The sequence below is a fragment of the Ceratotherium simum genome, chromosome 3 (genome assembly GCF_057802395.1).
Source record: "Ceratotherium simum simum isolate JZ-2026a chromosome 3, ASM5780239v1, whole genome shotgun sequence".
Classification (NCBI taxonomy): domain Eukaryota; kingdom Metazoa; phylum Chordata; class Mammalia; order Perissodactyla; family Rhinocerotidae; genus Ceratotherium; species Ceratotherium simum.
Window position 1 is genome coordinate 60,620,604 of NC_141902.1, and position 23,506 is coordinate 60,644,109.

A 23,506-nucleotide genomic window follows, 5' to 3' on the forward strand; every position below is an offset into this window, starting at 1 on the left:
AGAGGCCTGGTAGGGGAGGGTCAGCAGAGGAAGGCCCTGGGGCTTGGGGTAACTCCTGAAAGCAGCCGACGGGTCTGTGGGCAGATGCCCCTGAATTCTGCCGGTGGGGAGAAGAGCCCCAGAGCCCCCCAATATCCCGGTGTTTCTTTGCTTCCCACCAAGGCTAACTTTGAACGCATCGACTTCCCGAGCACCGCCCTTTTGCCCCACTTTTTGCGAGTTCACAGCTTTGGAAACAAAGCTCTCTCTCTTTCTGTTTATTGGGTGTCGAATTTCGGATCTTTCTGTATCATAAGATTCAAAACACCCTGCAATGTCATTTTTCCCCCAAGATAAATTCTAAAGCGTCCCGATTCATTCCTTCACGAATTCAACAGATGTCTTTGAGGCCTATTTTCTGCCGGGCACTTGATTCACAAAGCCCAAGGGACCCCTGGCTCCAGCTATTACCTAGGGTGTCACTGGAGTCCCCAAATCTCCCCTTCTGAGAGCCCACTTCTTCCCCATCCCAACTTCCTCCTTCGCACACAGCCTTGGGGCTCTCAGCCGGTGTGATCTCACCGATGAGAGAATCAAAACAGCCCCCGGGTCGCCAGCGCCGGCCAAGGCCCCGGACCGGGATCAGCGCGCGCGCGTCCACGTGCGCCACCACTTCCCGGGGCTCAGCGTTCCGTGCGCCCTCTCTCGGACCCGGGTCCTCCCAGGGGTACATCGCCAGCCTTTGGTCTGAGGGCGCTCATTCGCTGCGAGTCTAACCCTCTCCGGCCGGCAACTCCAACTGAGCTTCCTTAGTGTGGGTTCCGAGAGCGGACGCCACCGCCCGAGCCCAGCCCTCCCGCCTAGGGCCCCTCTCGCCGCTCCTTTCCCACGACTTCCTCCCGGCGCCCGCAAGACTTCAGGTCCGGGCCGCGCGGGGTCCTACGCGCTCCAGCCAGGGCCGCGGCTGTCCCCGGCCGCCCGCGTGGGCGTGCTCTGCGCCGGGCGGGGGAAGGCCGGGCGCCCTCCCGGACGCTGGAGGCGGGCCGGGCGCCCGGGGAAGGAGGCGGCGGGGCGCGGGGGAGGAGGCGGGGAGCCCCGGCGGCAAGGGGGCGGTGACAGCGCCTGGAAAGGAGGCTGCACGCGGATTTGCATGAAACACAGACTGGGAGCGGGCGGGAGCGGGAGCGCGGCGCACGCCCCGGGCCGGCCCAGCGAGCGAGCGAGCGAGGGAGCCGGGAAGGAGGAGGGAAGCGGGGAGGCGAGGCTGCTGAGGCGGAGGGATCTGCGCATCAAAGCGAACAAGGCGAGCAAAGTTTGGCTGGGGGTTGGACTTTCCTTCCTGGAGGCGGCACCCAAACAGCTACCCCGTGCGGAAACCCAAACTTTCTTTTGCCACTCCGAGTCTCGCGGCCGCCGCCTCCGCCCCGCGTTCGGGGCCTGCCCGACCCCGCGCCGCTGTCGGCCGCCTGCCCGTCTCCCCCGCCGGCCTTCTCCCCGCCGTGGGAGCCGCTCGGGGCGCAGGGCTGCGCGCCGAGCCCCGCAGGCTGCAGCGCCGCGGCCCGGCCCGGAGCACGGGCAAGTTCGCCGAGAGTTGAGGCGAAGTTTGGGCGGCCGCGGCCGGCCCCGGCCGAGCGCCCCTCTGCGCCCCCGGCGTCCCACCGCGCGCAGCCCCGCCGGGGGCGCCCTCCCCCAGCCATGTCGTCCATCCTGCCCTTCACCCCGCCGATCGTGAAGCGCTTGCTGGGCTGGAAGAAGGGCGAGCAGAACGGGCAGGAGGAGAAGTGGTGTGAGAAGGCGGTCAAGAGTTTGGTTAAGAAGCTCAAGAAGACGGGGCAGCTGGACGAGCTAGAGAAGGCCATCACGACGCAGAACGTCAACACCAAGTGCATTACCATCCCCAGGTGGGGGTCCGAGCGACCCGGGGGCGCGCCCGCCCAGCCCCCTGGCGTGGCGTGGCCGGCCGGGTGGGGTTGGAGCGGGAGGGAGTGTGTGTGTGTGTGTGTGTGTGTGTAAGGGGGGGGTGGGAGCGCGGACAGAAAGGGGTTAGGGGGACCCCAAACAAAACCTTCTCTGGATTTGCAAAGATTCATCAGAGCCTGGGGCTTCCACGCGGCACTCTCACTTCCAGACCTCACATTCGCTTTTCACCTCCGGGAAACGGGGGTGCTGCTGGAATTGGCCGCCCCCACTCCGGGGAGCTGCGGGCTAGAAGTTGAGGCCCGCTTTGTTCAGCTCCGCGGGCCCGAGCCCCTCCTCCGCCGCCGCCTCCCGCCCCCGCGGCCCGCGCTCGTGGAGGTGGTGGTGTCTCTCCCTTTCTTTTCTTCAGTCTTGTCCCCCCACTTCTTTCCTCCTCAACAGGAATGCAGTCCGTACAGCTGGGGCTGTGGGTGAGGAGCGGGAGCCTCATGATTGACAGATTCCTTCTTCGTTCTTGCTTTGCCTTCGGGATTAGCATTTTTATCGAGTATTTTTAGACTCGGTTGTGCCAGTCTCCCGCCCCCTCCGCACACACGCACTTTAGTTGCAGTGCAATGCTCTGACTTTCAAATGAGAGACAAGTGGCAGAGAGTAGGGTCTTCTTCCCCGCCTCCCCCGACTGTTTTTGCTCTCCTTTGAGTCTGAGATTGCGGGTAGATGCAGAATAGAGGGGGCTCAGAGCCAATGAGATAACAAAACGCACCCCAAAGTGGGCCTCGCCTCGGCCCTCGCATTCCTGCAGAGCCCTCCTTCCCAAAGCGCTTTGCCATCTGTCTGGACCTCCTTTATCCTCCACATTGCGCTAGCTAGGTCAGGCGGGAGCTCACAGATGGCTGATAGAAGGGGTCAGTGACTTCTCTGCATTCCCCAGGGCCTTCTCTTAGCTTAGCTGCGCCTGGCTGAGAATTAGGGGGTGTGTGTGGGGGGTTATCTTGGCCTTCTGTCTATCCCTCTCAGCCCCCTTTAAGGTCTGATTCTGCGCCAAGGGAGTGTGTGTGGGGTGGGGGATGTCCTTGGGGTCCCAGGCTGCAGAGGAATGAGTAGAGGGTCCCCAGGGCCTGAGCCCAGCAGAGATTGTCATCCTTGCTCCTGGGCCGGGAGTGGACTCCATCCTTGGCCACCTGCTCGGGGCAGCTGTGCAAGGGCTGCCAGCGGTGTCAGGCAGGCACAAAGCAACATCTGTCCGTGGGAATCCGGGGCAGGCCTTCTCTGGAAATGAATGCCACATATGGTGGGAGTGCTGACTTAAAAAATAATAATTTTTTAAAAAACTGGGTGGATCTAGTCAACAAAGGGGGAGCGAAGGCAGTGTGGTGTCTGGGAAGTGCGCTCTGGGCGTGTGATCTGGAGCCAGAATGGACTTCAGAGGAGGTGGTGTGATGTGGTGGTCAGTGAGCCCTGGGTTCTGGTCCCAGCTCTGGTTCTTAGTTCTTCTTTATCCCTTGGGTTGGGGGTTGGGAGTAGGGTGAATGAGTGTCCTACTCCGCCCCCCCCCCCCCGGGGAGGGGTTTCCAAAACCTGTCTTCTTACCTGCCTGGGTGCATTGACAATAAGTGCTTTATGCCTTGAAACAGAAAGAAAAGATGGTATCAATTATAAAACGAGCAGCTGCATGAAGTGTTTTCCAGTTTACAGAGCACTTTCACATGGTTTTATGAGATCCAGAAAGAAAGAAACTCCTGGAAAACAGATAAAGCAGTTAGGCTTAAGATTGATCTCACTTTTAAAGTTGAGAAAACTTTGGAGGTGAGAGGTGGAAAGGCTTGACATTGCAGACATGGGATTCTGACCAGAAGTGCTCCTTCTCCTACCCCATGCTGCTCTTCACCTTGAAGTTCTGGGTACATTCTTTCCTGAATGCCAAAGCACTGTTAGCTAGGGGGTGAGGACTGGAGGGGGGGGCAGTGTGGATCTTTGTTGGTAAGATTGCTGATATTGAATCTGTGGGCTGGTGACAGCCTGGAGGAGAGGCCTGGCTTCCCCTGGCCTTGGTGGGAGTTTCCCTCTGGGGGAGCATGGCTCTGGCCTGCCTCCAGGGTCCTGCAGCCTGAGGCCTATGGATGCTTTGGTGTTTCTGCGAGTTCAGGCTAACTTGCCCCCTGGCTTTCTCATGACTCTGTTAGGGCCTCTGGTTGCATCTGGAGGCATCTTCTACCTGCCTGGCAAGGACTTAATGCTGAGGCAGATTTTTTTCATCTTTTCTCAGCTAGGGAAACCCAATTGCTTGGGTGGATCCAGACAAAATGGATTTCCATCCCTGGATTTTGTGCCCACGCCTCTGGGTCACCTTGTCTCCCTTGGCAACAGCTGCTGCTGTTTTGGTCATGGGCAGAAAACTAAAGGCCACGTCTCGGGGAGGTGGCTAGCTGGCCTCATGCTAGCGGTATCAGTGTGTCTGCGAAGCCCTGTCGATTGTGCTGTTGCCTGTGAAATTGTCTGCTCTCTTCATGGTGCCTTTTATAACTAGAGCTTTAGAAAGTCGACAAAGGGAAATGTTTAACTTGGTTATCCCGCCGTGTGTGTGTGGGGTGGGGCACAGGGTGCCTAAAAGTACTCTATGAGATCTGGACCCTGGGGTTTCAGGAGCCCTCGGTCTAAGGAGATTTTGACAAGCGTGTTTTGGCTAATATGTAATCATGAGCAGCAACAGCAACATTTGGCAATTATAGCTGTAAACTCTGGCCTTCCAGACCACATGCTTGCTTCTCTGTTACACCAGCTCTCACCTGTTTTGGTGATCAGGCGAGCTGGAGGGATGCAGGCTTACTGATATCAAGAATGTAAAAGAGACTAGTGCCAAGGAAGCGGTAAGAGCTTGATTTAGATACACTGACAGAGGGACTGTCAGGATACTGTGAGGTCTGGCAGGATGGGAGAACTTAGACAAGTTGTATAATAGCATCTCACTCCTGACCTGCTTGGGTACCTGAGTAAAGCTGCAGGTATCTTCCTGGCAGTTAATAAGAATGAAGACATCACATGTGCCACGGAGAGGTAGAGAAGGCATGTGCATGTTATGTCAGTAACGAGGAGCCAGGTGCACTTAAAAATGACTGTTTTAATGGACACTGGTAACTTGTGCTTCCACCAGTAATGTAGATCCATGTCTTGTTCCCAATTGTTGGGAGCTGGACCAAGCTTAAGGCCTGGTTCATTTGGAAGGGAATTTGGACTTCCTTGTGTCAGAGCACCAGGTTCAGAGGAAAAGGGGGGAATTGAACCAAACACCAGGTCTGACACACAGCATCTCCTCCGTCTCTGTGCATTTATTCTTTTAACGTGGCCTCCTCCTGTTTTCTACCTGGACTCTGCCAGGCTACTGTCACCCTAGGGAGAAAGGAAAAAGATCCTCATCTTTAATCCTCCTTTCTCAGGCTTCTGGGGACAGACCTATTACCAAGGCTGCAGGAGTGGCCTCTTTAATACCCTCTCCATCTCAGCATCTCCTGTCTGCCCACCTCTCTCAGCTGCAAACCATTCTTGTGTGGCCCATTGGAAGCAAGCCCACTTGGGTTGCCAGGGAGGTGGCCCATCCTCTTCTTTCTCTTGTTAACCTTGATTAGGGGAGTTCCACACATGGGCTGGGAAGAGAAGGGGCCTGCAAGACAGCGGGTAGCTGACCATGGGGCTGGCTCAGAGCTCTGGCTGAACCTGGGAGCCGCTTGACGTTCCCTTGACATTTGGAACCTTGCAACTCGCTGCTTGCACCCAGGAGTTGACTGTTTGGCCCAAGGCATGTTGCAGACAGCCCCTTGCTCACAGTTCCTAATCAGATGTTACACGTTGGATTTTGTTGATTCCTTGATATTTATTGGCCCCCTCTCCTGTCTGAGTTAATATCCCAGGCAGTGGGGGAGGATGCAGAGGTAAATTTCCATCACAGGCCCCTGCCTGTGAGGAGCTTACACGTGGGAAGGGAAACATTAATAGGGCATTATTTGAGCATCTAAATGCTATTTCTTTCTTATCCCTAGCCATCAGAAGAAATGTGAGCTCTACTATGGAGTGATTATTTTTTGAGGGGAGGGGAACTATGATGTGTCATTTAAATATTGTAAAAGTCACTATGTTAGAAAACAACATAATGACAGCCACATGTTTTCTCTGGAAAAAGCACAGAATTCAGGTCCTGAATCTTGCCATTTTAATACCTGGATGGATTTAGGAGTTCACTTGGTGTCTCAGAGCCTTCATGTCTGCACCTGGAAAGTCAGGATGAGATAAGGCCTGTTTTGTAAACCAGAGAGATTGACAGATGTGTTATATTTAGCCCTCTGTGTGTATCATTCATTCATTACTAGATTATTCAATCATTTATTAAATACCTACTACGATGAGCAAGGCAGGCACCTCTTCTCAAGGAGCTCCCTGTCTCGAGTGGGAGACAGACTTGCCCAAAGATACAGGGTGTGAGTTGCAGCTGAGGGATGTACAAAGTGCCCGGAGACATGGGGGACAGACTGTTAATTCTGTGGGAGGGGGTGGGGAGAGGAGGGAGGGGCCTATGTGAGGTGGGAAACCAAAACGAGGACTGCAGTTATCATCCGAAGGAAGTTTCCAGACTGCAGTAGGATCATGCGAACTTTGGGGTGACATGATGATAGGTGCCTACAAGAATGAGGACATCTTCATCTTCTGCCTTTTACTAAATTGAGCCACTGCTACTAATATGTCACCTTATAGCTTGCTCCACAGGGTTGTTGACCTGTTTGCAGTATTGTACTCCTCTGTAAAGCGTTTTCTCTTTGAAGTAAAAAGTAATTTAGTATTGCAAACCTGAAATCCAGGGAACAGCAACTTTAGGTATATTAGTTCAGAATATAACAGAGCACATTGATAAAAAGTGGACAACTTGGAGATGAATGTGGACGCTTAGAATTTCAGAGTTTTGGTGTGACTTAGCTTTTCATTTCTCTGGTTAATACTTGCTGAAAATAAGTCCCAAAAGCCTGAGTTTCTGTATGGACATAAGAGCTTTTCATAATACATTTTTAAAAGTCTTTGCAAGGACGTAAAGTTTTGAACGACAATTCTAATAATAGAGAAAAGTCAATGAATGCAGTAGTCATTTAGTTCTGATGAGAAATGCAAGAAGTTGATGAAGTTGAGAGAATTTGGCTCAAGCTTATCACATCAGGAATCCAATTAAAATGAGTTTTTGAAAAATAAATACTGGTTTAATAATGTAAACTTGTAATTGCTGTATTATTATAATGGAAATAAAATTAACACGATTTAATGGACTGAGCGACCATTAATTTTCACTCGTTAGTTTATTAGGAGATTTTAATGCTATTTGATGCACAATACAGCCATTATTCTGTGTGAGCTCCTTTATGAAATAAATAGGACCAAGCAGTGCTTGCTTTAAAAACTGAAATCAGACTTTATTCCCGTTACCTTAGTCGCTCACCTTTATCCACTTCTCCCCCAGCCTCCTATGAGTACAATTATGTTCTCTAGTGTGGAATGAGTTTTCTCAATCAACAAGGCTCATGAATAGTCCTAATTAACTTTTGTCCTTGTCTGCTTTGATGTATTGATCTATTAAAAAAAAAAAATCAACCCCGCCCTCTTCTCCAAATCCACATCTGATAGTGTTGGTTGGCTGGGAAGAGAACTGCCCAGAAAGGCTGCTCATGAAGGCAGCCTGCTGAGCGTGCAGGGGCCAGGAGGTTTACCAGGCCTTTGCAGACACGAATGGCTGGGCCCCTGTTGGATGGGACTAGCTCCTCCCCAAGGAGGGCCAGAATCATCTGTTGACCACTGCTGGGTTCCTGGGCCATGGAGCCTTCCATCTCCCCATCTTCAAGCACCGTGGTTCCTGGAAACAGTGGGAAGTTGCCATATTAACCCTACCCTGCAAAAGTTTGGTTGCTAATTTTACCCTATTCCAAGTTTTAGAACAAAGATCCCAGGAGAACCCATCCACCTTCATTTTTATGCTTTCCTGCCATGCGCCTACCAGGTGTCAAACCCTGTGCTAGGTAGCAGGGACAAAATAGTGGACAAGGCAGACACCATCCCTGCCCTCCTGTAGCTTCTAGTCCACTGGCTGCCACCGGGGGTTCTTTGGAGTTGTACTGATGGTGTGTGCGTTCACTCTAGTTAATTTGTAAACCCTGTTTTCTTGATGCCGGAGAGCCAAATCCCCCAAGCTCTGCAGTTATTGACTCCTGACCAGAGTAAGTGTGTGTGTGTGTGTGTGTGTGTGTGTGTAACATTATTCTTTGTTTTGACTTACTTAACAGTTTTAGGAGTAACAAATCTATAGCACAAGTCACACTAGCCACTGTTGATTATCTGAGGTCTCTGCTGTAAACAGCAGCCTGCCACAGTGGCACACTGCTACTGAGTGTTTTGACAGAGAGACTCAGTTTAAAATGAAAACACAGCAGAAGCCTATTAATTAAGAAGTTTGGCTAATTCTGGACTAGGCTAAAGTTTATTTAGCAGGGCTTTTCTCCCCATAAATGCTGTCAAAGAAAAATTAGTTATAAACAGGGTTTTTGGGGTCATTTTGGAGGCGGGAGTCAGGAGACCTGGGTAGGTTTTAGGCTTAGCTCTGTTTCCAATTAGCTGTGTGACCTGGGGCAAGTTGCTTAACATCTCTGGGCCTCAGATGAACTGGAAAATAGACTAGATAAGCTCTGTTGAAGGGCCTTTCTAACTCCAAAGTGGTTTTCATGCAAGCATTTTAGAAGCTCTCATTTACATGTATCCAGTTGATCAATGAATCACAGATCTTGCTTAATTCTTAATGTCCTTAGACCCTATCAGTCTGGTGCCAATTAATTTATATAAATGAAAGTAATAAAATTATAATTCAGTCTTTAATTTTGGTTATTTTCCCCTCTCTCCTCCCTGCCCCTCCCTTACTCTGTGAGTCTAAATCAGTGAAATTTACCTACAAAGGAATATAAAAATAATACGAGTATCAAGACATGGAGGCTGTGTGTCCTGAGATGCAGTGAGCAATTTTTCTTCTTTTGTTGCTATTTTTGGCTTTTCTCAGAGCAGGAAGTTTACTTAAACTAATGACCACAAATGCCTAAAAATGGTTAAATGTAAGAGGTAGGCATTATAGAGGATACCTGTGGAAAATGTTTGCTCATATGTCAGAGTTTACCCAGGAAGCTTCCTTTATTTATTTTCAAGCATCTATATAAAGAAAGGCTATACTTGATTGCGTCAGCGTGCTCCTTTTGTTGGGCTGCGTGGAGGTTACAAGTTTAAACCCCAGCTAGGAAATGAAAAGTGAGTTTCCCCCAAAATAGTACTTTTTCTGTATCCCGTGGCTCTCCCTGCTTACATCTGGCACGTTTTTCTCCTGAAGGCTTTGATGGGAGTTTAGGAGCAGAGGACAGTATTGTTTAAGAAACACCGTGTAAGGGTTTGCCTTTGAAACCTACAGTTATAAATCTGGTCACTTCTGCTGCGAAGTGTTGCATCACAGACTGCCAGGCCAAGTTGTAGCTCTGAGGTGTCACCGTTTTTTCCTTTTAGACTGGACTTTTGAAAATAGTAATGCTTTTTGGGTGTGTGTTTTTTAAAGGTCTGTTTTTACGCTGTCACAGCTCAAAAATGCCAAAAGGCATTTTTTCCTTAAAAAATCACCTCTGGGCTAAGCCCAAATGTGGAGTAATGGATCCAGAAAGGACTTTTTGAGTAGTTACAAGTGGCTGAAAGCAGGCACTGGTGATGGAAATGGGGTTTTTCCTTTTGCTTCACATCTTCCCTGTTGTGAGCTTTCTCGTATCCTCACTAAATCCAGACTCAAGGTGAGCCTTCTTTCTCTGTGCGCGCCGGAGGGCAGCGTGAAGTGGTTTGTTCTGCTGCCCTTTAAACTTTGTGTGTAGCTATTTGTCTCGACCCAAACAGATTCTTCAAGTATTACCTGTGGAGCAGGGGTGGGGGGAGTGTGTGGACAGGAAGAACACAGTAATGAGCAAGGAGCACAGGGCTCTGGAGTGCCACAGCCCTGGGGTTGAGCCTGCTAGTCGCTAGCTATGTGGCAACCTTGGGTACATCTGCTTCAGTTTTTTGAACCCTAGTTTCCTCATCTGTAAAATGGGGATGGGCCCACCTACCTCGTATAAATCAACCCTAATGAGATAAGATGGATCAAGCACTTGGCTGATATTTGTAGCTCACAGCACACAGTAGGTGCTCAGCGAACACTCATTTTTCCCTTTCAAGGAGGACATTGACTGACAGTGTCAGTCATTCCAGCAGGGGACCCCTCCCTCACTCTCCGAGCTCACCATTTGGAGGACCTCGGTTTTGCCTCCAGCACACGCACACCAAGAGCACACAGCCATGCCGCTTTTTGGTTTAGGGCTTGGCAGGCTATTGAAAGAGAAACAATTCGTATTCTTAGGTGGTTCTGCCCTCCCCCTCCCCCTTCCCCTTCTCCATCGTCATTTTTAAAATTGTTTGGCTGACTAAAAATAATAGTATTGAAAACAAACTTTGATGAATCAGGGCTCCTGCGGCGGGGGATGGGTAAGATCCTAAAGAAGAAACGCCGTGACTCACGCGCTTGTCACCGATAGCCTGCCGGTAAGCGTGTGGAAGTGCACGGTGTTTATTGTTGCTGGTGTTTTTCTGAGGCCGGTTGGAAAGCGGTTCTGGCTCTGAGTACCACCTCACCAGTTAGCGTGGCTGTCAAGTGAGAATGGTCAGTGTCAGAAACTCATGGCTCCAAAATGACCTGGACATGGGTGGTGGTACCCTTGACTGCCGTTAGGGATATGCGAGAGGGGGCTCATGCTTAGAGGGCCATGCTTTGGCCCTCCTTCTGGATATGCTCCTTTTCACTGGGCAAAGTTGTAGGGCCAAGAGGTGGCCCATCTAGAGCCTGCACCTCCTCCTTCCAGACCATACTCTGGGTCCCGACCCTTCAGTTCCCTGCCCCTGTGCTCTCGAGCCTACTTCCAGGTCCTGTGTGGACCTTTTCACCAGGTCCGTCTGCCTCAGGAAGGGCAGCCTGCATCGACCGTGGGCCCCAGGGCTGACGAGGGGTGCAGGGCAGGGGGATAGAGGAAGTAGATGGACTTCAGACTTGTGGTGTCTGCATGGGTGTGCATGAAGCCCCCCTAAGTGTAAGATGGGTGTGCTTGAAGCCCCTTTTAAGTGTGGGATGGTGCTGGGGGTGAACTGGGATTTGGGGCCAGTTCTCCCTGAGTGTCCACATTCCATCGTGAGACCAAGGAGTCAGAGAATTCTAAATTCAAACCTGGCCTTCCAGATTTTATTAAGGTATTTGTCCAGGTAGTAGGATAGAGCATATTCTATTCAGTTTGTTGCCTTGATTTCTGTCTTTTAAATATGACATGGTACGTGGGCCTTCATGTGTACTCTTGCTTGGGACTCACCAGTGGTAGAGGCAGGCCTATTTGTAGCACCATCCTCTCAGTTGTGTAGCCACAACTGAGGCCCAGTCCAGGTGGCCTCATCATATGGACAGAATTGTGGGGAGTTCTGCGGGGATTGATTTCCTCACCTTGAACCTAGATCAGAGTGAATGAAATGCAGATCAGGGAGAAAGTGATACATATTGCAGCTGCCTGTCTAAAAAAGTGGGACAGAGAGCTGGACAACGAATAGTGCATTTGTTTGTGGATACATTTATTGGGCACTGACTTTGTGCTGGGCCTCAGGGAGTCCAGAGGTGTAGAGATGAAGTCCTGTCTCAGAACTGCACAGAGGCAAAAAGGGACACAGTGACCACAGTTGTGGGGGCTCATGGGAAAGACACTCTGGTAAAGGTCAAACAGAATGTTGTCTGGGAACCCAGAGGAAGGGCAGCTCTCTCTGAGGGAGCCAGAGGCTTCACAGAGGAGGTGGTGCTGGAGCAGGACCTTGAAGGATGGAGAGGAGTGTGGGAGTGGTGGAAGGCTGCGTGGAGCGCTGGCCAGACAGCGTGGAAGGGACTGGTGTCTGGGGCAGGCAGGACAGTTCAGGGTGGCCAGAGTGTGGAAGAGGGAGTGGCCGGAGAGGAATCGGAGAAAGAGGTTGCCAGGGGCTCTGTCGGCCAAAGCTTGGCCGTTGGACCTTGCTCTGTAAGCTCCCAGGAGATTTTAAAGTAGGGGAGTGGCGTGGCTGAAGCCACTATTCTCTTTGTGTTTCATTTCCTCCCCTACCCGTGGCCGGTAAAAGCAGGTTTTCTGCCTGAGTTATCCAGGTCAGAGTCATAATCCCTTACACCACCATGTGGACAGCTTTAGGCTATGTCTGGACCAGGGTGAAAATAGTGTTTTGTTCGCCGTCAGGAGAGAAGACGAGTTGTACAGCCAGGAGGGCTCTGGGAGCCCAAGTGTTCAGGTAATTAGCCAGTGAGTCATGCCAGCCTCTTGACATGGATTCCTTGGGAAATTAAGCAGAGGGTTGCTGGGCTGCATGCAGATGCGTGGTCTCCTGGAGCAAAGGTCTCGAGATCAGATCTCGGCCTCTCTCTGGGTCTCCCCGGTGCCAGGCACAGGGCCTTTGTGTGGAATGTCTCCGGACAGTGTTTTTAATTTCTTCATTGATGATCATCTAGGCCAGGCTTTCCGATTTCACACCACACTACAATCAGTAAAAATAGCTAAATTCTCTACTGCAGACTCACAGAATGCTCTGTGTTAAAAACAGATTATATTCCTTAATAAAAGAGTAAAATAGTTTAAGTCACTGTTGTTCATTTATTTTATCACTGAGAGCAAACAGAAATATGTTGACCATGTAGAGATTGGGTACAATTTACCTTATCTGGTTGGAATCAGGTTTTTTTGTTGTTGTTAATTTAAGTTTATAGGTTTTTAGAAGATAAGGTTTTGTATCCATGGACTGATTTTAGTTCACGGACCCTTTTTGAAAGCGTCGGTAGAGACGTGTCTCTGAGGGGGCAGCATGCTGCAGTGGAGAGCTCTGAGTTTGTATTTGGGAGACCCAAGTTCAAATTCCCTACTCCTCCACTTGCTGCTTTGGTGACCTTGGATGAGTCACCTAACTTCTTTGAGCCTCCCTTTCCTCTTCAGTAAAATGGGAAAAATAATTCCTTCCTGGGTAGGATTGTTGGAGTTATTTATTTAAATGAGCTGTGTATTAAAAGCACTTGCAGACTATAAAACATTACACGGTGGGTCGGCCCCGTGGCTTAGCGGTTAAGTGTGCGAGCTCCGCTGCTGGCAGCCCGGGTTCGGATCCCGGGTGTGCACCGACGCACTGCTTCTCCGGCCGTGCTGAGGCCGCGTCCCACATACAGCAACTAGAAGGATGTGCAACTATGACATGCAACTATCTACTGGGGCTTGGGGAAATAAAGGAGGAGGATTGGCAATAGATGTTAGCTCAGAGCCGGTCTTCCTCAGCAAAAAGAGGAGGATTAGCACGGATGTTAGCTCAGGGCTGATCTTCCTCACAAAAAAAAAAAGAAAAAATTACACGGTGTCACCTCCTATTCTTTATGAAGCACAATTCTATAGTATTGCTAAAAACCCTTCTGACAGAGATGGAGTTAAGGCTTCCAAGTTCATGTTCAGATTTTCACAGAGACCTTAGAGAAAATCATACATGATGCAGAGAATTCAGTATGAGTGTGAACGCAGGGCATGCATGCTCTGGGGCCCGGTACCAGAAGCTTAGGGGAGCTCATGCTCTTTGCCTTGTCCAAGGATTTGGGTCATGACCCGTGGCAGATCACCTGAGCCCTCACACCTGGGGGCGATCCTGGTACATGTGCCATGGACTGAGTGCCAACTGTATGCCAGACACTAGGGTGGGCCATCGATTCAGCTGGTCTAGCTTCTTTTCCCATGTGCAGTACTCTGGGAAGGATGAGCTATCCCTCTGTACAGAGGAGGAGCCTGAGGCTTTGAGAAGTCAGTGGGAGAACAGGAATCTGACCTTAGGTTTCTGGTTCCTGACCCTGGTTGTCTGCGCCAAAGCTCCCCAAGAAAGGGCTACCATTCTCATCCTCATAAGAAAATTGATGAACTTGCTTAGGTAAGTTGCTTTAGGTCTCATGTTAAGAGATGGAGCTGGATTTGCCTCTGAAGCTCTACCCCTTCTAGAATCTAGGGTGACTATATCATTTATTGAACAAACCAGGACACTTCTAAGAGTGAAAAGAGGCAGCACTATTATTAATTATGGCTAGAAAGCGGGTATAAACCTAGACTGTCAGGGCAAACCTGGGTAAACAGTCACCCTAAGTCACCCTGCCTCTGTGTCAGTGATCACGACACCTGACCAAGGTAACTGGGAGGATTAGATCAGCCAGTTTATATGCCAGTGCTAAAGCGTAAGGGACTACTTGAATTATTTACTGCTACTCGAAGTAAATCGACCATGAAAACCCTATGAACAGCAGCAGAGCATTGTCTGATACAGTGCCGGAAGGTGAGAGGATGGCACAGAAAGACTGGGCAGGGTTCGGCTCTACTGTACGCAGGCTTGCTAGGAGTCAGAATCGACTTGATGGCACTAACAACAAATTCTAAGTGAAGTGACTTGCATAAGGTCATTTAGCAAGTTGGCCACATAATATTTTAAAACTGGATGAGATGAGACCTTAGAGATGATCTAACATAGTAAAGTTAGCACTACAGCTTACTTAACTGGAGTAGGACTTAGGGAACATTTGGCTATGCCAATGGCTCCTCTGAAGGGAAGGAGGATGGAGGTGGTAGGTGGAGGTGGGGTGTATTTTCGGGGGATATGGGGGTGGTGGTGAGGGGTGGTAGGGCATTTACCTGGCTCTAGAATGTCTGCATCCTCGTCAGGCCATGTCGCTTTGAAACCCAGGAGATGCCACTAGGCCCAGTGCAGCTTAGATGATATTTAATGGCCAGGAGCAGAGACTGCTGTGAGCTGACCTCTCCTGCCCCCCTGCTCCATTTTAGCTGAGGCCTCAGAGATAGTACTGGCTGGGAGCTGGTGGGAGTTTAGTGGATAATCCTTCTGCTGAAGAATTTTGGAAGGCGTTGAGGAAGGAATTAAAAATAACAGCAAGCGTGCCTTTTCTTTCTCTCTGATTGTGGTAAATGCATGGAATGTGCCAGGGCCGCTGCAGAGCACGTGGCCCCAAATGACCCCCTCTGCCAGTGGAATTCTGTAGAGAACACGGAAAGACTTTGTGCTGTTTCACTTCTGCTTAATGTTCTCAGGATTTGTTTCTGCGATTGTCCAAGCCTCATGCTTATTTTCTTGCCCCAAATAATTTGTTGGAAGTCTGGAGAGAGACTTAAGTCCTATATACTCTCCAACCAAACTGTTGCCGTGGGCGAGGCCCTGTCTGATCAGCTCCAAGGAGAGCAGCTGGAGTGACAAAGAGGACGGGCTACAGGCTGGGAAAAGCGAAATGTAAATTCAAACCAAACTTGGCACTTGCCTGGAGAACTTAAGCTGATACTGTGGTGCTCTCATCGTCATCCTTTGTGGCTGGGCCGTGTCTTATAAATAGAACAAGATGCATTTCCCCTTTTTTCTTTTTTTACCCCACAGACACAAGGAGGCATGTGTGTGGGTGAGTATGGCAGAGAGTATTAATTATTTGTGTTCCAGTTCATCAGATAGTCAGCATGGGAACTGGGCCCTGGACTTCATGGAAATGACTAGGCCATCTTGTGGGTAAGGCTGGAATCTGCTTTTGTGTCTCTCGAGTCTAGCTCTCCTCACCATGGCCACCCTCTCCTCTGTAGCAGAGGCCCTCAGTCCCTCGTGCCTGGATACTGCACTAAGCCAGTTGGCCCCTTCCCTCTGTGATCCATCCCGTATTCTGTATCAGGGTCAGATTCACTGTGTTAGGATGCTTTTGGCTGCAAGTAACCCAGAACCCAACTAACAGCTTCAATAGCGTGGGAGCTTGTTATCTCCCCTAAGAAGTCTGGAGGCAGAGAGCTTTCAGGCATCAGCAGGGACTCAGGAGCCTTCCATCTTCAGCTCTGCCGTCCTCAGCCTGATGGCTTTTGTCTTCAAGCTTGACTGCCGATGGTCCAATGATAGCCACAGCTACTCCAGGCATTACCTTCTTTGCACGGTTGCATCCAGGGGCAGAAAAGACTGCTTCTCCTTGGGGGTCTCTTTATCCAGGAAGAAAACCTTTCTCAGAAGCCTCCTGGTACCTCATTGGCCAATGTTGTGTCACATGCAGACAATTGCAGAAATAATGGATTGGAATAAGCCTCTGGAAGTCAAGGGGCCAGGCTATTTCCTTGACTCATTATATACTTAGTACAGTAGTCTTTCCTTATCCATGGGGGTTATCCACCCCCACTGGATGCCTGAAACCATGGATAGTACCAAACCCTATACACACTATGTTTTTTCCTATATGTACATACCTGTGATAAAGTTTAATTTACAAATTGGGCACAGTCAGATTAACAATAATAACTAATAATAAAATAGAACAATTATATCAATATGCTGTAATAAGTTATGTGAATGTGGTCTCGCTCTCAAAATATCTTATTGTACTGTACTCGCCTTTCTTGTGATGATGTGAGGTGATACAATGCTTATGTGGGGCCATTATTAAGTAAAATAAGGGTTTCTTGAATGCAAGCACCTGTGATACTACGACAGTTGATCTGATAACTGAGAGAGCTATTAAGTCACTAACGGATGGGTAGCATATACAGCGTGCATACACTGGACAAAGGGATGATTCATGTCCTGGGCGGGACTTGGTGGGACGGTGTGAGATTTCATCACACTACTCAGAATGGCGCACAGTTTAAAACTTATGAGTTGTTTATTTCTGGAATTTTCCATTTAATATTTTTGGACCAAGGGTAACTGAAACCATGGAAAGCAGAACTGTGGATGAGGTGGGACTGCTGTATGGTGACAGGCACTTAGTAAATTTTAATTAATACTTGTTGATTGCTGTTTTCCTTCTTCTCTGAGTAGACCCCCGAACATTTATCTGATGTCTTGCTAATTTCTGAGGATAAGGTGGCAAACCAGTCAGAGGTCAGTTCCTGCCCTGTCAGTTCCTAGCTTATAGCCTAGATGAGATGGAGAAACAATTATGTAATTGTGTTTGGAGCGCATTGTAGCAGTCTGCCATGGGGCAGCTGTGAGAGAGATGTGAAATTGGGGCTCAGGGAGACAAGTGGAAGTGTGACTAGCAGAGGAGACTCAGGGCCTCTGAATGCTATGCCTGAGGATGACACATTTTGTGACCCAAGCCAGGTCATTTCAAGCAGTTCAGATTTGTATCTCCAGCCCTCCACCAGGCTTGTTTTCCTGTTGATAAAATGAAGATAAAACCTTGCCCAGGAGTATGGAGTGAATACTGAGCTGAGAGCCTCCTGCCCCCAGGGGAAATTTTCTAAAGGTTCTTGAGGTATTCTAGCTTCAAAGCCATGTGCAATTTAAGTGCATGTTTAGTGTCTTTGTGCATCTCACTGGCTTTGAATCTGCTGGAAACTTTCTCTGAAAGCATACCGATGAAGAAATAAGAATTCTGTAAATGTTTAGTGGTTAAAAACAAAGTGCTGGCCGATTTATATAATTTTTTGTCATTTTCTGATGGAACTTTCTGCAGACATGGAATACCCTGGAGTCTTCCTGTCACAGCCAGCTAATAACTGACTTCAGGCCTGCAAATACTTTTTAATTCCAATTCTGAGAAAACAGAGCCTGTCCCAAGGCCTCGAGTTTTATTTTCCTGTTGATCTAGGAGCTGGGATCACTCGGGACCCCCGGGAACATCTCAAAGCTAATTAAAGATGTTTGAGGTTTGCCTGTTTTTCTTGCTTGATTGGAAGAGTTGCAGTTTTTGCTTTTGTTGTTAAAAAAAGAATCTATCACCACTGCTGGTCCAGGAGGTGGGGGTGGGGGGAATTGCACACTTCAGGAAACACGTGACGTTGTCCTCCTGCCCTCTTGGTGTGGTCCCCCACAGGGAGGCACCTTTGAGCTTAGGCCTGGAACCAAAGCAGCTACTTTCCTTGAAAATTCTTGAGTTTCCAGGAGTAGTCGCCAGGTGAGCCTGGGCGTGAAACCGAACTGAGTTGTCCCCATGTGAGGCTGGTTCTATTTGATCAGCTTCAGTTCTGAAGTTAATGGCCCAAGTTCACCACTCAGAGAGGGAGAGTCAGCATGTGGGGAGACAGAGGCCCTGACAGCCATTCCAGGGTACCCCCAACCCTTTGTTTAACCACGGCTGTGGACCAGTGGTCTCAGATGTTTACCATTGCCTGTTTATAAGAGGGAAGTGTGGTCATATTTCTATCTCTTTTGTGGGCTGCATGGTTGCCTTCCTGGGGCTCATGTGGGAAGTGGTTACCGTTAAGAGGAGGGTGAAATAACAGTACTCACAAAGGGACTTTGATCCAAGAATCTTTTTGAATGTCATCTTTTGGCCACTGTTTTTTATTTTTATTTTTTGCCTATTGGCCTTAACTTCAGTGATGAGAAAATTGAACCACATGCTGGACCTCCTTCTACCCAGCTGGGCTGAATCAAAGTTGCAGTTCAAACTCCTCCTCTCCCCGGGTTTCATTGTGGGGATGACTTCCAGATCTCTAGTTCTCCACAGCTAGAGACCCTCAGCTCCAGCTGCAATCTGGGCATCAAGACCTGAACATCCCAGCAACACCTGGAATCGAGCTTGTGCCATTTCTTCCTATCCTCCTCCCACAACCTACACTGGTCTTCATCATTATCGGAGCCCCCAGGTTCAGTGAGGTGTGGAATCAGCGAATGAACAAATGGGCACAGGAAGGAACTGCGATCTTGGTGTCCTGTTTCTCTGCTGAGGTCCCTTGGCCGCTCTCTGGTGGAGGTTGGCATTATGACTTCAGGAAAGTTGGCTGGACTTCTCTGGTTATCAGTCTTCGCGTCTACAAAATGACAAGCTCGAAGAGAGACTCACAAAGGTCTAGATCGGCTCTAATATTTCATGACATCTCTTTGCCCTTTTCTCCTTGGCTTCTTGCCTTTTGCTCTTGATGAACATATTTTCCTGGGGGACAAATCTAATTTTTCATCTGATGCTCTATCTTCAGAGGTGGCCCATTCTTTAATGACCTTATTTAGTTCTATTATGGTTGAACTCATCCGATATTTACTGAGCATCTTTAGTTGGTGGTGGTGGTGCTGCCAGAGCAGGAGCTGGTAATGCGTTGTTGATTTGGACACTCGTACGTACTCCTGCCTGCCTGGAGCTTCCCGGCTTGTGTTGAAATGAGGTCCACCTGATGAGAGTCTGGTCCCCATTCCCAGTCTAGGAAAAATCAGTCTGCAGGCAAAGAGAAATTCTCATTTCACCCAAAGCACAGGCTCCCTGTGCTTCCAGGCACCAGCTGCCTTCAACCATGGTGCTGTAAAAATACAGGAAGGAAGGGAAACGTGTTCACAGGTTGGTTAGAGATTTTGAAACCAACAATCAGCTCTCTCTTAATCCACAAGAAACCAGAATCCCCTGCTGGCTTTTGGTCTCTCAGACCCACAGCTCAACAGAGTGCCCTTTCAAAACTAGGGTAGACTTTCTTTGCTAATGGCTTTTTCCGTGAACCTCAGCCAGCCAGCAAGTATATTCTTTGAGGATTACAATTTGACCTGCACGCTCAGGAATCTTTAAAGAGAAGAGCCATCTTCACCCCCACCTGTTTTAAGGCCAGTTGAGGAGATAGAGCCTTCTAGAGATGAAGCAATTGAAGGACGGCCACTGAAAGCATACAGTTAGTCAACAACAACCATTCCCCTGATGCTGCCTTTGGTGGGAGAACCAGAGGGGTTCCTCTGTGGCACACAGGAGAGAGAACTAGAGGTGGAAGACCTGGGTTGTAGGCCTGGCTCATGAGCCAGCCTCATGACCTTGGGTGAGTCACTTTGCTACCCCAGCCCCTGGTTTCCTCCTCTACCAACCAAAGGCGTTGGCTTAGCAGGATTTTGAAGTTTCTTCTGCTTTAAAAATTCTAATTCTTGAGCTTGCATTCAAAGAAATGACTGGCTCTGTTACTCATTCGGATAGTTTCAGGATCACTGTACGATCACTCTGGGGGCTAGAGATTGGGGCCTGCAGTAGAAGACAGGATGGAAAGAGGTTTGAGGTTCAAGATAAGCTGTGGCAGCTGGGACTGCTGCTTCCTAACGATTCACATTTGCTTGTCGGTCTCACCAAAGGAGGTCCTCAACCTTGGCTGCTGATACAAATTCTGATGCCCAGGCCACACCTCAGACCAATTCAGGATTTCTGCTGGTGGGGCCTGGGAATCAGTATTTTTAAAGTTCTCTGGGTAATTCTGGTGTGTAGCCAGGATTGAGAATCACAGCCCTAGGTCTTATGTAAAGTCATGGTTCAGGGTTATGAGCATCTGTTCTGGGGGAAAAGTGATAGTGGTGGGTTTAAAAAGACAAAAAGCACATGCACACAGAAAGAAAAAGTTCTAGATTCTAGAAGCGTGTTGATTTGGTAATCACAGCTGTTGCTGGTGAAGGGTTGCCCTGAGGTTTGGGCACTTCTCTCGTATCTCTGGGTCAGTGGTTTCTCAATGTCTCTGAAGCAGTGGAACCATCTGTAGTTGGTTATTTCTGCTCAGGAAACTCAGAGCACTGAGTTGGGGGGGTGGAGATGGAATGGATTAAACAGGCCATTACACACACCCACACTTTTTTCATGAAACTAAGTCAGAGGCCTCAGCCAACGCTGGCATATTTTAGTGTCAGATCCTTGGCAGTGCCCTGGCGGATTCTGGGGGCTGTGAGAGTGTCTGCTGTTCTCTGTGCTTTGGGGAAAGTGTCCCGCCTTTGGCTGAGAGCATCCCACCACTTCATCAGCTGTGGCATCTAAACACCCCTGTTTGTGCCCAGTTGTTGGTGGTTCCCTGCAGGAAATCTGATGGAGCACAGCTGTCCGGATTAAAATTAATGGGGAAGGGCAACTAATTCGAGTATCTTTCAGGTGGCGGGGAGGGCACGTGGGGTGGTGGCAGGCATGCAAAGGGGAAGACTTAACTGGTGTGAAATGAGCTGCAGGAGGGTTGATCCATTCTGATCAACCTCAGGTCTGATCAACCCTGAAGGGTTCCACAGATGGGGGTGGGGTTTGAGGAGCTTTTTAAATGACCAGGTTTGAGATGCAGGTGTAGACACAGGCCAGGTGTAGGTTGCTATTTTCAGGCAAATGAGGAATCCATCAGTCAACAAGTTTTTATGAAGCTAAGCAAGGCACTCAGAGAAATGGAGAACGTGGCCCCTGCCCTCAAAGAGCTTCCAGTCTTATTGGGGGGTTTGAATCCAGTATGGGATAGTAAGGAAGGCTTTCTGTGCTGTGGTTCCATGGTGAGTACCTAGGAGTTCAGAAGGAGGGGCGATGGAGGCCAGGATGGGACAGATGCATCAAGGAGTGTGAACCTGGGCTAGTGAAAGGGAGACACAGTGGCCCCGCTATCGAACTGTGCATATCTTCCCCCTTCTAAGATGTTGTCTGTGGGGAGCAGCCCTGGTGGGCACCCCATTGCTATCGGGAATGGCTTTACGTTCTTGCTCCCATCAAAATTCTTTGCTTTCAGGCGTAAATTTTCCTCTGGCTTTTCCCTTTTCCTGCAAGGGCGGGGTGGTCTTTGCCAGACCCCTGCTCTGATGATTACCATCTGCCCACCTTAATTTCCTGCATAGTTTCAGTTGGAATGTCTTGTCTTTCTGGACCTAGAAATACCATGTAATACGATTGTTCTTGGTTCCAGTAGCCACCTGGCTCCCTCTCCGCGGTGGCTGCATTTCAGGTATAGATGGGAGTGATTATCTGTGCATCAGAAAACTCAGGTTGGTCCTGTGAGCAGGTTGTGTGTTCATCAGTAAATGCAGGACTGGCTTCGTTAGGCCCTGGCTGTGGCCAAGGCTGTTATTTGTCTGTAGGTGATTATTCCAGGCTTTACAAGGTCACGAGCTGAGGGTAATCAGGGGCAGATAAGAAAGCCATATATAGAGCAAAGTACATATTTCTTAAGGTGGGCGGCAGAGGCATTATATATATGTGTGTGTTTGTGTATGTGTGTTTAAAAAAAGACCTATATTTTCTGGGCAGTAGAACTTAAGTTTCCAGTAAACATCTCCTCCCTTTTTACTTTACCTTTTAATTTTGTGTTTATGGTCTCTGTGCTTTAAAATTGTTTTGCTGTGATGCCAGCCCCGCCTGAAACAGGGGGGAGCAAGCCAGGCCCTTTGGAAGCCATGGTTTAGGTCCGAGTTCTGAGAGTTACTCAGGCCCGGCTGATTGACAGCTCAGACGTGATTACTGAGCTCATCTAGAAGAATAAAAATAGAAACCTGGAGCTTGAGTGGGGAGGGAGTATGCATTTATTAGTTTATCCCCGTTATCACATTTATGGCAGGAGGAATCATCATGTGTGTGTAATTCTGGTCTGGGGTTTGTTTTCTCTGTGTTCCATTTGTGTGTGTTGATGCCTCTGCTGTGGAAGTCAGAACTGCCCGGAGCCCCAAACCTGGAACTCGTTCTCTGAGCCTGAGGCTTGGAGGCTGGGCACACGCTACGTCTAGCCCTTGCTAAGTGGAAGTGGCCTCTCCCGATCGACTTGGTGGATCACACTGCTCTTCTTTCTTAGCTTTACTTGTCAGCTGAGGAGCAGTGAGGTGGGGTGGGCAGGGGCTGAGGCAGCCCACCTCTGAGACCCTGGGGCAGAAAGTATTGTGAGGCAGGTGGAGTGTGTCTGTCAGTGAGTGTGAAAACACGTGGAAGAGGCGAGCAGGAAAACCTGAGGGAGAAAAACCCACAAAAGCAGCAGAGCTGTGTGGCCAGGTGGTGGGGGTGGTAGCAGAGGAAACACAGGCGGTGTTTTGCTTCTTTTTTACGCACTTGTAGTTCAGGGTTGCTAGGAAGACTATTTCAGAATTCCCCCACCGAACAGAGGGAACAGCTGTTCTGGGGTGAGAAGGGGAGCTGCTTCTTGCAGTGGTTCACATCTGGAGGCCATCAGCACCTGGGAGCATGTGGCATGGACAGGACTGACCTCATACCTTTGTCAGGGCGACCTTTCTCCGGACAAAGCAAGCCCAGTGAACCGAGAAGGGAGGCCCGTCCCCAGGGACCCTCAGCACCCTGACCCGCAGAGTTCCCAGGAGACCCCAAATAAAGCATTTGACATAAAGCAGGCAACCCTGAGTGTGGGCACACCCAACAGCTTTCTCTTGCAAAGAGGGCTTTTTTGGAGGGAGGAGGTGGCTGCTTTGGGCTGTTAGTTCTGAAGAAGCCGGACTAGGAGGCCTCAGAGGGATGAGAGAGAGAGACCGAAAACCTGAACTCGCTCCCCCACCCATCAGCTTTCTCGGCCAGAAAACCCATTGCTATCTTGCTGTTTTTTCAACGATTTATCTTTTTTCCCTTTGAGCCTCTTGGTGACTTTGAATAGGAGAATCAGCCACGTTGCCTTCTCTCTGTGACCTTCTTCATCTTCAATCTCAAGGTGGGGTGATGTGTAGCACACTTTCTAGTTTGCAGAGCAATTTCCCGTTGTTCTCTCTTGACAGCAGCCCTGGGTGGAGATGGAGCTGGTGGTCTCATCCCTGCTTTGTAAGTGACCAGGGACAAGTT

At 49.4% G+C, this 23,506-nt stretch overlaps 1 protein-coding gene across 1 annotated transcript in view; it reads left to right on the forward strand.

Moving 5' to 3' along the window:
- The first annotated feature begins 1,161 nt into the window (after positions 1 to 1,161).
- The window catches only part of SMAD3 (SMAD family member 3), a 118,068-nt gene continuing 95,723 nt past the window's right edge, over positions 1,162 to 23,506 (forward strand). Inside the window, exon 1 of the mRNA XM_004421731.3 lies at positions 1,162 to 1,880. Within this exon, the coding sequence (XP_004421788.1) occupies positions 1,675 to 1,880 (206 nt within the window). The 5' untranslated portion in view covers positions 1,162 to 1,674. The remainder of the gene's footprint in view (positions 1,881 to 23,506) is intronic.